General features: G+C 37.7%; 2 protein-coding genes across 8 annotated transcripts in view; one reads left to right on the top strand and one right to left on the bottom strand.

The window, feature by feature from the left end:
- The window catches only part of FIRRM (FIGNL1 interacting regulator of recombination and mitosis), a 46129-nt gene extending 38085 nt beyond the window's left edge, over nucleotides 1-8044 (bottom strand). For 4 of the 7 annotated variants that reach the window (XR_010839972.1, XM_059042180.2, XM_059042190.2 and 1 more), the window contains exons 1-5: nucleotides 7875-8005; nucleotides 4290-4329; nucleotides 2994-3082; nucleotides 1298-1402; nucleotides 448-588 (exon numbers count right to left, since the gene is read on the bottom strand). Coding sequence is in view for 6 of the 7 variants with exons in the window: in XM_059042180.2 (XP_058898163.1) it covers nucleotides 448-588; nucleotides 1298-1402; nucleotides 2994-3082; nucleotides 4290-4329; nucleotides 7875-7985 (486 nt within the window). In the remaining variant the exon portion in view is untranslated. Of the gene's footprint in view, nucleotides 1-447; nucleotides 589-1297; nucleotides 1403-2993; nucleotides 3083-4289; nucleotides 4330-7874 lie in introns of all 7 variants that reach the window. The other 3 variants (XM_059042165.2, XM_067030590.1, XM_059042174.2) reach the window with 3 other exon arrangements.
- On the top strand, nucleotides 7773-10564 carry METTL18 (methyltransferase 18, RPL3 N3(tau)-histidine). The gene is made up of 2 exons (XM_059042315.2): nucleotides 7773-8252; nucleotides 9185-10564. Exon 2 carries the CDS (start codon nucleotides 9395-9397, stop codon nucleotides 10514-10516), a length of 1122 nt encoding a protein of 373 aa, XP_058898298.1. The 5' UTR covers nucleotides 7773-8252; nucleotides 9185-9394; the 3' UTR covers nucleotides 10517-10564.
- Nucleotides 10565-13455: the final 2891 nt, after the last annotated feature.

The following is a 13455-nucleotide window of genomic DNA, read 5'->3' as shown; positions in this document are numbered from 1 at the left end:
CTTATGAACAAATACTATAAGTACCACAAACTCAGCCCCTTTGCCCATGGATTCTAGGCCATTTAAAGTGTACTTAGGGCTTCCCTGGTGGAGCAGTGGTTAAGAATCTGCCTGCCCATGCAGGGGACTCGGGTTTGAGCCCTGGTCCAGGAAGATCCCACATGCCACAAAGCAACTAAGCCCATGCGCCACAACTACTAAGCCTGCTCTCCAGAGCCCGCAAGCCACAACTCCTGAAGCCCGGGTGCGTAAAGCCTGTGCTCTGCAATGAGAGAAGCCACCGCAATGAGAAGCCCGCACACCATAACAAAGAGTAGCCCCCGCTAACCGCAACTAGAGGAAGCCCGCGCACAGTAAGAAAGACCCAACGCAGCCAGAAAAAAATAAAAATAAAAATTTTTTTAAATGTTAAAAAAAAAATAAAGTGTACTTAGACCCATCACTCACCTTACAATGTATAAACGTACTTTTGATTACATGTAGGACTGAGGAGGGAAGACTGTGAATATTTTCTAGAATGATGGATTCCTGAGTGGCACAGACATGCTGAACACATCCTGTAAGAGCTCCTAATAGCTGTACCATTGTCTGGAAATACAGAAGTAAGTTTCATTCAGAATATATTTTCTGTGTACCTAAAAGGTGTCAGACAGTATGCTGAGTGCTACGGATACAGCAGTGAGCAAAATGGACCCTCTCTCTGTTCCTCCTTACACATAACTTCAGTCTGTCAGAACTACAAATATTAAAAATGGCTAGGGACTTCCCTGGCAGTCCAGTGGTTAAGACTTTACCTTCCAATGCAGGGGGTACAGGTTCGATCCCTGGTTGGGGATCTAAGATCTCACATGCCTCGTAGCCAAAAAACCAAAAATTAAAAAACAGAAGCAATATTGTAACAAATTCAATAAAGACTTTAAAAATGGTCCACATCGAAAAAATCTTAGGAAAAAAAACCAAAAAAACCTGGCTAGCCATTTGGTTTAAAAAAAAAAAAAAAGAAGTTGGAATCCTAACCCACAACATCAAAGTATATGGCAGGTGTTCTACACATACGCTTTAGAATTACAGGTAGGGCATGCTATCTTGATTACCTGTCTTCTTATATGAGTTTAGATATTTACTAAGCATGAAATTGTATAAGAAATTCAGAATTTATGTTTTTTGCAATATCTTTATATCTTTAATTCTATAAATTTAATTCTAGCATTGGGGCATTATATACAGAATATAAAGTCAATTAATATCTCATACTCTTTAAGCTCTCCCACCCCCCTTTCTAATATATTTGACATACCTGTAAAATATTTCTTAGAGTGGTCTGGATTTCTAAATTTTGGCTTGATAGTCCTCTGGCTTGACTGGTTAACTCATACATCATGTCATCAAATAATCTCACAGTCTGTGAAAACAAAGCAGGTCATAAACAGTAGTAACAGAAGTCACTAAAAAAGGAAAGGCATATCTTTAAAGAAATAAATTAGATTTGATTTTGCATTATTAACAGCCACGGGATATTGTCTACAACTGCACCTAATAAAGTTAATAAAATATATATTTTGTATAGTGTTTCTATAGTATTTCTATTTTTTGTACACTATTTTTCTACAGTAAAATCTCCTTAAAAAAAAAGCCTCCAGCAAAAATTGATTTGTCTTCTATTTCTGTGATTTGAATCTACTTAGTAACATCCATAAAAAAAGATCACTCAAAGTTCATTTTTTGGTGATGTAATAAAAGTGCTACTCTTACACTTAAATAAATAAAGGATGATGATCTTAACCAGTCAACATTCATGTGAACACTTACAAGGATATTTTCTGGTAGTGGTAATGAATTTGTGCTGAATTACCTATTCACTTGTTTTCTAACCAGTAACCCTTTCTGACCAACTCAAAATACTATTCCTGGGTTAGAGAAATAGTACGTGACCGTAACCTCAGAACTAAGTGTTTTTGTCTGTGAAACATTAGCCAACCTAAGATCTTAATACTCTAAACAAGTTAAATGGTCTAAACACTTCACTACAAGAATAATCATAGTCAGCAACACACTGTAATTAAAGAGAGTACTGCTTCCCATAAGCCTGTTAACACTCAACATCTTGTTTTCATCTATATACTAGCTGGACCTTTTTTTGGCGGTCAAGAACAAATTTTAAGAAACTTTTTAGCTAGAGAACAATCGAGTGCATATGAGTAAAAGGAGTTCTGATAATTATTTGTTTCAAAGCTAAACTTAGAAATCCATTCCAGTAAGAGATAAGTTATCATAAAAAAATGTTTTATTTTGTCACCAAAGTATGTTTAGTTCCCACAATTTAAAAAAAAAGTTATGACTCTGCTTTTCAGAGAAAAGGTATACCACAAATATCTAAAAGGTAACAATGCAGTTAGTGAATCTGATATTTTCTTTTAAGTTACTTGATTTTACCAATATTCCAGCCATTTTTATTCTAAGCCTTCTTTAATAAATTTTGGCTCCATTTTTCCAGACAATGAAATTTAACAATTATTAATAAACTCTACAGAGAAGATAAAGAGACTTAACTAACTTCACCACCCATCCCAATTTTCAATGAATAGCTTTAAAATACAAGAGTATTTAAAACCAACTACAAATAATGTAAATTCAATTAGTAAAGGATCCATAATCTCTGAACATATGTTTTTTTAATCACCTAATGATCATACTAACACCATCATATTCTCACATAAGATCTATTTTTAACTATTTTATTTGTACTTCAAATATGTGATACATTGGGAATTTCCTGGCAGTCCAGTGGTTAGGACTTGGCACTTTCACTGCTGTAGGCCCAGGTTCAATCTCTGGTCAGGGAACTAAGATCCCACAAGCCTCGTGGCACAGCCAAAGAAAAAAAAAAAAAAAGTGATACATTAAGAAATTAAGAATAAATGGTCTAAAACTGAGGCCAGATCTTAACAGCCTTTATAACAAGTAAATTGATTAAGATAATTATAGTACTATACCTTTGGCAGCACTTGTGAAAAGAAAGTCTGTTCCAATGTCAGGTGGTTCATATGAGGTAAAAACATTTCTACAATAATTTTCAGAATTTCTATAAAGGAAAACAGTAACATATTTTGTAGCAATATTAAGTCATGTCAGCCAACAAAGGTCACTACCCTTTCCCAGATTTGAGAATATGTAAGTACTAGCAATCAAAAGCTTTGTACAGTTTCAAAATGCCATATTCTAAGTAGAGAAACTATTAACAATTAAACAACCTGAAATAATAGAAAAATTTTAAAAAACAAAACAAAACAATGTATGTGTCCAGCAACTGAAGATTAGTTAATGGATGTGGGTACATCTATTGAATAGGATCTGCTATCATTAAAATGATTGTTAGAGATTGTTTAAAACCATGATAAAATGTCCACAATACATTAAGCTAAAATGAAAAAACTTCCAAATAGTGTAATTCCAATCTTAATATATATAAACATGTATATACAAAGAATAACCGATAGGCTGGCAGGAATATATAGAATCAAGATGAGAATGTCCTATGCCAAAATCTTAAACATTTCAGATTAATGATTGTTGTATTATCTTTTCTGTTTTTCTGCATGTTACAAATTTTCTGTAATGAACATGTACAACTCTCATACACAGGATAAAAAGTAACTGTTCCTTAAAAAAATGAGACCCCACAGGCAGCACACAGATTCAAGATTACAAACAAATATTCCACAACCAAGTGAAATGTAAATAGAAAACTCAAAATATATGAGTAAACTCTGCAGGATAGTCTTAACTCTCTACCTCTCCTCCTAACTAAATAAATTACGTCAAGTAAGATTAATGAAGACAGATGAAGAAAGTCAACTTTTCCAAATGACAAATTTGTCATGCCTAAGTAATCAGCCTTTTGTAACTTATAAAGTATTTTTTAATTGACACGAAACATGTTAAGAGGCTGAAAGTTATTAAGTAGACTGCAAATTATGTTTTATATTGGTCTAACCTGTTTAACAGCTAACATTTAAAATTTACAATGTGCTTATACACACATTATCAAACAGAACCCTTTTGGTATCTATCCAAAATGGAATTTAAAACTTTAAGTACTGTAATTTGAAGTAATTTGGTCATTTTAAGTAACTGAAGATTACAAAGGCTGTAACACTACAATAGGAAGAATAAACTTAAAGGGAATACGAAACTATATTTAAATTTAAAGGGAATACGAAACTGGGATATGTGGGACTCAGCCCTTAAAGACATCAAAGTAATCATACAAATAAGATAATTTTACTTACGAATATGCTCAATCCAACTGTCAGAATGCTGATACATAGAGTAAAAAAATTAAGGAAGATACTAGTATTACAGTAGTAAGATATTCACTACTGAGAACAGATTTTAAAAGGACCCTTTTCTTGAAGTTTAAGCAATGATCAGTAAGAGATTGAAATTATACTCAAATTACTGGCTTAATTTTGCTGTAAGAAATGTAATGTTTACTAGGTATAATGTAATATAATAAAAATACTTTAAGGAAATGTGTTCAAAATTGCTCAGGGATAAACTTATCTTTTCAAACTATGTGTAGTTATGACTTATTTCTGACAGATGAGAAACAGTCTATAATAATCCATAGGTTTCTGGTTTCTGAAACAGAAATTTCTTCCTCTTCAGCGCTTCTACAGTACTTTATTTGCACCTGTCTTAAGTCACTGATCAACTCCTATCTTCTTTTCATGTTACTAGCATATCTATCTTACCACCTTATCAGACAGAAACTCTTCTGCACATAGAAGCTTACAAATATGTCATAATAAATTATGCTATGTTCATTACAAACGTTAATGGTAATCACATTATAAACTATACACTTTTATACCATTCAGAATAACTGTTAGAAATGTTTTCCTGTAAAAACAATATACGAATTATTAAAGTATGTGTCAATAAGAAAAATGAATAAACCATAACTCCATCACAATGATACAGGAATTGATTCTTTTTCTGAAATCTTACTTTGCATATACATATCTTACAGCAGCAATCAAAATGAGATATAGTCATTAACTCATTTTAGTTCAGTAGGGTAGAATTTGCCTCATGGAAAAATTTCAGTAAAGGTAAAAAAATTCTAGCCTCTTCCAAAATTAAACATAAGTTATGATTATGCAGACATGCAGGTAAAGACTGGAAAATAAGAGACTTCCCTGGTGGTCCAGTGGTTAAGACTCCATGCTTCCACTGCAGGGGGCACAAATTTGATCCCTTGTCAGGGGACTAAGATCCCGCAGGCTGAGTGGCACGGCCCTCTCAAAAAAGAGACTGGAAAATAATGCGTGAAATGCAAAACATGAAAATAATTATGTTTGGGTGATGGAGTAACTGAAAATTTCTTTCATTTGTAGAAAAAGTGTTGATGTAAAACCAAAAGCTGAAAAAAAATTTATCTAATGAGATTTTCAGGCAGTTTTAAAACATGACAATATTTTTTAGCCCTTCACTGAATGCTTACTATGTGCCAGGCACTATTCTAGGTGCTGGAGAAAACAAAATTCCTGCCTTTATGAACTTTACAGTACGGTGAGGAAAAGTAAAAAGGAAACAAAGTAAACAAGATCATTTCCATTAAGCTTACTTCTGCTCTTTAGAAAACTGAACGGGGCAATGAGATAAATATTACAGACAGGGTTTGGGAGAACCATCTAAGACTGAGGATGCTGAAAATGGCTTGCTGGCATGACATCTGAGCTGAGACCTGAATAATGAGATGGACAAAAGGCTGAGAGAAGAACAAACTACGCTGAAGGATCAGCAAAAATGAAGACCTGAGGTAGGTGAGCTTCATGTATTTGTGGACAGAGTGTAGTGAGCTAGGTAAGCGAGGAAAAGGCTTAGAACATGAGGAGCCCTGAAGGTAAAAGTTTAGATTTTATTCCTAATTTGTTAAGAAGCCACTGGGGTGGAGGGAGTGGTTTCAAAAGGAAATAACATGTTTTTCACTTTTTTGTGAACTTTTTTTGGAGAATGGATTATAAGAGGACAGAAGCAAGGGAGCTATTAACAATAGTTCAGGTGAGAGGTTATGGGGGTTTGAAAGAGTGGTAGCAACCAGGATGGAGATAAGCATTTGGATTCAAGATATAGTCTGAGGTCAGAAACAAAAGGACTTGCTGATTGGATGTGAGAGAGAGAGGACTGAAGGTTTTGGCTTGTAAAACCACTTATTTAGATGAAGAAGACTGGAGGAAGAACAGGTTTGGGTTCTTTTGAATTTTAAGTTTGAGATGCAAAACCAGGTGGGAATGTTGACTTTTTTTTTAATGTAAATAAACAAGCTTGCGTCTTCCCTGGTGATGCAGTGGTTAAGAATCCACCTGCCAATGCAGGGGACACAGGTTCGAGCCCTGGTCCGGGAAGATCCCACAGGCCGAGGAGCAACTAAGCTCGTGTGCCACAACTACTGAGCCCGCGTGCCACAGCTACTGAAGCCCGTGCGCCTAGAGCCCGTGCTCCGCAACAAGAGAAGCCACCGCTGTGAGAAGCCCGCGAACCGCAATGAAGATCAGCCCCCACTTGCCACAACTAGAGAAAGCCCGTGCGCAGCAACAAAGACCCAACACTGCCCAAAATAAATTTATAAAAAAGAAAAAAGAAAGAGTAGCCCCCGCTCGCGGCAACTAGAGAAAGCCCATGTGCAACGAAGGCCAAACACAGCCAAAAATAAATAAATAAATAAATTTATAAAAAATAAAAATAAACAAGCTTGACTTTCAATTATTGAAATCCCCCTATAAGCTTGAGAAGAAAAAGAGGAACCGTGTTTCTTATCTTTGTTCCCCCGAAGCCTAACACTGCCTGGTACATATAATATTCTGTACCTAGTAAAATCTTTTGAGGAGGATGGCTATTTGTTACCGTAATCAAAAATCCTTGAGGACAGCAGTTCCATATCTACACGATAACTAAGAAAGCGCTTTGGTATCTAAGTGGGACTTTGCCAATTCCCAGGTGAATGATTTCTATGTGACCGTAATATTTACATTTGGCTTTAGCTGTAAAAAATTATTTTTGCAGTGTTCAGACTCTCTCAAGTGAAGGTCTTTTTTATCTTTTGAATGTAGTTTTATGTGTTCAAAGCTGTTAAAAAAAATACCCTTTAACATGAAGGGCTAGGACTCCAGGTACATTTACAACCAAAAAGGGATTCGACTACTAAATGGCCTGCACCTGGACAACGGAGACATTAAGTACCTCACACCCAGCAGATGAAAGCCAATTAGCAAAGGAAGCAACTCCTTCTCACCAGCAATAAACCGAGTTTCAAAAAGGGGAGGGGAAGAACATTTGTATTTACTGAACATCTTTTACAGACTTGGCACCATGTCAGAACTACGTCCTTTAATTTAATTCTCAAAATAGTGAGGAAGGTATTCATTTTCACCACCCATTTTAGAGATGAGAGCTCAGAGTACTTCGCTCTACTTCATCCAGTCAGCTCACCTTACACCTCAAGTCTGAGTCCTCGCCTCCCCCCGCTCCCCCCGCCCCATGGAAAAGTATTCACGCTTAGCTGCATGTACAGAGCAACTCAAAGGCGCAGAGGAATGGCAGAAAACGCCACATCCACTGCCAAAACCACTGGCAGAACACCTCTGCGAGCCCTTCGGATGCCAAAGCCAGGCATGCCTTCGGTCTCGGCACCCACGGCTCTCGCTCGCCCTTCCTTCCCTCGCTTACTCATCTCGCTCATCAACAGAGAAAGGAGAGGGGTGAAGCCGCAGGAACCCAACACGGCCCGGCAGCGGGTGTGATGCGACAGGAGAGAAGGCTGGAGACAGGCCCCACACCCCTCTCTAGGTGGAAGTGGCAATGAAGGATATAAGGAGCCGAGGCAGGACAGATGGCAGTTCCCGGCGGCATAGCTCCTCCGGCCAGCTACTTAATTCTTCCAGGGGAACCGCGCTCGCCGGGATAGCGCGTTCCTGAGACATGCTTCCGCCCAAGACCAAAACGCTTCGAAACACTCCCGCCAGAGCAAAGACCGGAAACTCCCACCGTCCCGGCAGGCCTTGCGAGCCAAAACCATAGAGAGGAAGGGCGCCGCTTTCCTTAGTGAGCCCGGGCGCCGCACGACTGGGAATAAAGCCGGGCTTGTCTGGCCCGCGGAGGACTCGACTCACTGGTGCGCGCTTTCAGTCGAGAGGGTCTGGCCAGAGTACTCCGGAGCTGGAAACCTGCTGGGGAGCTAGCGTCCACAGGTCTGGATCGCTGTAACGTTGCTTTGAGACGCTTTGGGGGGAGGTGAGGGCCGTGAGTCCGCAGATTTGCTACACTCCGTCCCTTGGGGCTTTGAGGTTGCACATCTGGTGTCGGGTTTGACCTGGACTTAACAGCCAGAAGTGACTCCAAGCCCCGCGGTGAAGTGGGATAGAAACAGGCGCCTTCCTACCCATTTAATGTGTTGACCCTACTTTGTGCATCCTATGTAATGGGGATAAAGACCCACCTGCCAGAATTGTTGTGCAAATTGAAGTAGACGGTATATTTTAAGTGTCTAGCACAGTAGATACAGAGAAGAGTCTCTTTATTAAGTTGCTTCCATTTTCTACGGACCTCCCCGCACAGTTCAGTGCCCTTATTCTGTGTCAAGCTAATCTTTACTAATTACTCCACAGTTACCTCACTCCCAGTACACTTAGGGCTGCTGGTCTCCGTGAAATGTTTGTAGTGAGGTCATCTGAATGAATTTACACACATCAGAGCATACCTGTTCCTGTTTTTAAAAGGATGCTCATTTATCAAAATACAGTCTTGAAGTCCTGTTACTTGAAACGTAACAGACTGAAGAGATTCTGGCAGTTTAGGAGGTTAATATGTTTGGGCAGGGTCGTGACAGGTGAAACACACGAAATAGCTAGGCTTGTCATTTCCTGCCTGAGAATTTTGGACTTTACGTTATTTCTAGTTGTTGCTGCTGCTGTTATTTTGTTTGTTTTTACGGTTTATTCTCTTCTCTAGCTTTTGAAACCTGAAGGGTGTGTGTGTTTCCGAGTCTCTTTATCTCCCTGTCCGTCCACCGGTTTCATAGAAAAGGCAGCTGCTGGGGGTGGAGCGGGGGACTGTTTAATATTACATTTACATAAAATGTGTCATTTTGCTTTTTAATAACAATTTCCTTTTTTTTCTCCAGAGCTAAATTGAAAAAAGAGCAAAGACCTCTTAAAAGTCATTTGGAAATATCTCTGAATATTTGTAACTGTTTATAAGCAGCTAAGGAGAAATGGACCTCCAGCAAAACTAACAGAATAATTGAAGCAGGTTTACGTGTGTGTCATCAGTTCTATCCAGAAGTTGAAGAATCTTCCTTTGAGTTTAACGATTGTGTGCATTTTATGAGAGAATGACTTTTCAATTTAATTTCACTATAGAAGACCATCTGGAAGATGAATTAATATCCCTTGGAGATGGAGCTTTGGCCCTAGATTCCTCAAAAGAGTCTTCAGTCTCAGAAAGACAAAAAGGTACACATAGAGACAAAAAATGTTCTACAGAACAGTTTGACCTGCTTCAGGATCATTTGTGGGAACGTAAGTCAGCAGGAAATGCAGGTCCCTCTCAAGACACAGACAGCTCACTCAATGCAGCTAACAGTTCAAGTAGCTTGGAGCCACATGAAAAACAGCCCTGCTTTAGAGTTGCCAAAGAGCATGCTATGCCTAAAGATTTAAAGAAAGTGTTAGAAAATAAAGTCATAGAAACATTACCAGGTCTCCAGCATATGAACATATCAGTAGTGAAAACCATCTTGTTGAAAGAGAACGACCTTGGAGAAAACATCATTTCAAAAAGCTTTTCTTCTCACTCTGATCTGATTACAGGTGTTTATGAAGGAGGCTTAAAAATCTGGGAATGTACCTTTGACCTCCTGGCATATTTTACAAAGGCCAAAGTGAAATTTGCTGGGAAAAAAGTGTTGGATCTTGGTTGTGGATCAGGGTTGCTGGGTATAATGGCATTCAAGGGAGGCGCCAAAGAAATTCATTTTCAAGATTATAACAGTGTGGTGGTTGATGAAGTTACCTTACCTAATGTAGTGGCTAACTCCACTTTGGAAGATGAAGAAAATGATGTAAACAAACCAGATGTGAAAAAGTGCAGGAAATCAAAAGTAGCACAAAAACTATGTAAATTCCGGTTCTTTTCTGGGGAGTGGTCTGAGTTTTGTAAGCTTTTACTAAGCAGTGAAAAACTTTTTGAAAAATATGATCTCATTCTTACCTCAGAAACCATTTACAATCCAGATTATTATGGTCCTTTGCACCAAACATTCCTTAGATTGTTAGATAAAAATGGACGGGTGCTTTTGGCCAGCAAAGCACATTATTTTGGTGTGGGTGGAGGTACTCATCTCTTTCAGAAGTTTGTTGAAGAAAGGAATGTATTTGAGATGAGAACACTTGAAATAATTGATGAAGGACTAAAGAGATTCCTAATTGAGATGAATTTTAAGTACCTCAGTTAATGCCCACTGAGTGTCCTAAGTGAAATAAACAAAATAACCAAAACCTTATTTTGAATGTTTGATTTCTGCTTTGCTATTATTTTTTTCTGAAATTATGATGTTTGTTTAGTTTTGTTTATCCAAATAAAAGACCAATATATTAGCGACATTGTACTTGCTAGGTGAGACTGAAAAAATAGTGTTCCTCAGCATTTGAAAAGATGTCCTAGGAAATCATTTTGTGGGAAAGTTTTCTGTTCTCCACTTTCATTCTATTTGACCTTTCTACCACCTGTGGCATATAAATTTGTTCCCAGGAAAATCTGCCATTTCTTACCTCAAGTTTGAATTTCTTCCCAGTCTTTGTTAGTTTCTGTTCACATGAAGTGCCTGATCGATCACCATGCTATTAATTCTAAAGGCATACATATGCATCACTAAATGATTCTGAATCTAAATATTAGATTGAAGGCCTTGGGGAACTAGGAAGAAGTTTTTGTTTTGTTTTATTTTTATATTCATTTATCTTGTATAATAAGAATTAGAATGCTGAGCAGTTGAATTCAGTGTTAAGATGGAGGAAATAAGGAGAATCATGATAGAGAATATAAAGATGGTACAGAAAACTTACAGTGCTTGTAGCCCTTTTTAGCCAAGGAAGTAGGCGACCCTAGGGTCTTGGTAGGAGGAAAAATAATAGGAAACAGAATTCCAGATTCTGGGGAGTAAAGACTCTTCACCAGTTAAGTAGGGCAAAGAAGGGGAGAAAAAAGTATTTTGATTCTAATACAAAAATGTTCACACTTAACATATCTAACTGGCAGTATTTTTTTCTTTCTTGGAGGTACCTAAAATAATGGTACAACTTGGATTCAATGAAATGTGATATTTACTGGACATCTGTTAACTAGGCACTTTGTATATATCTTGCTTAATATCTATAACCTCATAAAGTATATATCATCCCCATTTTAATAATGATCATAATAGCTAACAGTTTTCAGCATTTACTATATGCAGGGTAGAATAGATTTACATATACTAACATAATATTCCTAACAGCCCTGAATTAGGTTATAATTACTATCTAGATTTTATAAAGAAATTGAGGGACTTCCCTGGTGGTGCAGTGTTTAAAAATCCACCTGCCAATGCAGGGGACATGGGTTCGAGCCCTGGTCTGGGAAGATCCCACATGCTGTGGAGCAACTAAGCCCATGTGCCACAACTACTGAGCCTGTGCTCTAGAGCCCATGAGCCACAATTACAGAGCCCATGCACCACAACTACTGAAGCCCACATGCCTAGAGCCCATGCTCCACAACAAGAGAAGACCCCGCTCACCACAAGTAGACCACATGCAGCAATGAAGACCCAATGCAGCCAAAAATAAATTAATTAACAACAACGACAAAAAAGAAATTGAGACTTAAGAAAGTAAGTAATTTGATCCCAATCACATTCCTCACATTCAGAATCAGAATCTGAACTGAAATCTTTTTAAAAGCTTCACTCTTCACCACCCCAGTAGTCTTACAATGCCTATTTTTCATCACATATATTTCTTAGTACCCTTTTATTATTCTGAAATGAAAATCATTGTTAAAGAAAATTATTTACACACATCATTAAAAATTATATGTATTATACATAAATCCCTAATGCATATATATCATATACATGTGTGTATGTGTATATATATATATATATATATATATAAAATATAAAGAAAGTCATTTATAATCAAATAATTTGTATTCCATCAGGTAAATGCACAGGTGTAGTTACTGAGAGGACATGTAGTAGTCAGATGCTTTTACCTAGGATACTGTTACTGCAAGTATCACAGCTACAATTTCAGACCCACCTACTAGATAAGGTAGAATAAGCCCTGACAGCAGGTTTGGCTAATTGAGGAGGTACAAAGCATTAGATAGAGTCCCATAACAATAGTCAGCATCAATAATTTTGAGACAAATAGGTATGTCTCAGTTCTCCATGACAAATTAGATACCCAAAGAGGTGTCATCTAGGAGGCCTCTCCAGGAGTAGACACAGGCCCTGAACAGGAAGGGGGGTCCAGTGAAAACAGCAGGAGTCAAAGCAGAAGCCCAGTCCTAGGAACTAGATAATCCTGGGCCTTAAAGAAAATTCTGGAGGTGACAGCTGAACAGGGACACATCTACCCAAAATAGCTGGCAGCAAAAGAGACGAGATAAAATTATGGATATAAATCCAGGAGAAAGATGCATAGTGCACTTTCTCATGTAAATAGCTTAATCATTTAAAGAGGCATATATGTTAAGACAATGAGCTTTGGAGTCCAATACTTGGGTTAAAATTCAGTTTCCCCAACTGCAAAATGGAGTTCATAGTAATATCTCCCTAACAGAATTCTTTTAAAGAATAATAGTTAATATTGGAAACGTTTCAGGGAGTTTGGAGTTTTAGAGCATGAGCCACCCATTCTCCTTGCACTGGTGCCTTACAATAAATGCTGCACTTGCCTTCACTACAAAAAAAAAAAAAAAGGTAGTATTGAGCACTTATCATGATTCCTTCCACATGGTTCCTATGTATAAATGGAAATTATTATGTTCATGAATTCTCATAATATTTTTCATCCTGTTTTCACAATCAAATAGGAAGCCTCGTTCACTTTTCTTAAAAATTGGGTTTGTGACTTTACAAATCCCAGTTCAGAACTTGGAGAAACAAATAGATTCCAGAACTTTCACTGCCCAAGGCCAACCCCATTCTCTCCCTCCACAACCCTCCCCAAACTTCACCTTGCAGTTTCCAAGTTGTCTTTTTTGGATGCTTTGGCATTGCAGAGCATTAAGGATGAAGAAGAATACATCTTGTAAATTTTTTTCTAAGAACTCATTCACATGTAGCCTGTGTTCTGCCTTTAAACTCCCCATTTGCCAGATGTGCCTGTACCCTTAGTTCCATTTCCA

Source organism: Kogia breviceps, chromosome 1 (genome assembly GCF_026419965.1).
Source record: "Kogia breviceps isolate mKogBre1 chromosome 1, mKogBre1 haplotype 1, whole genome shotgun sequence".
In the NCBI taxonomy this organism is placed as follows: Eukaryota; Metazoa; Chordata; class Mammalia; order Artiodactyla; family Physeteridae; genus Kogia; species Kogia breviceps.
The sequence above is the reverse complement of the archived record's forward strand: the minus strand, read 5'-3'. Positions and strand labels throughout refer to the sequence as shown.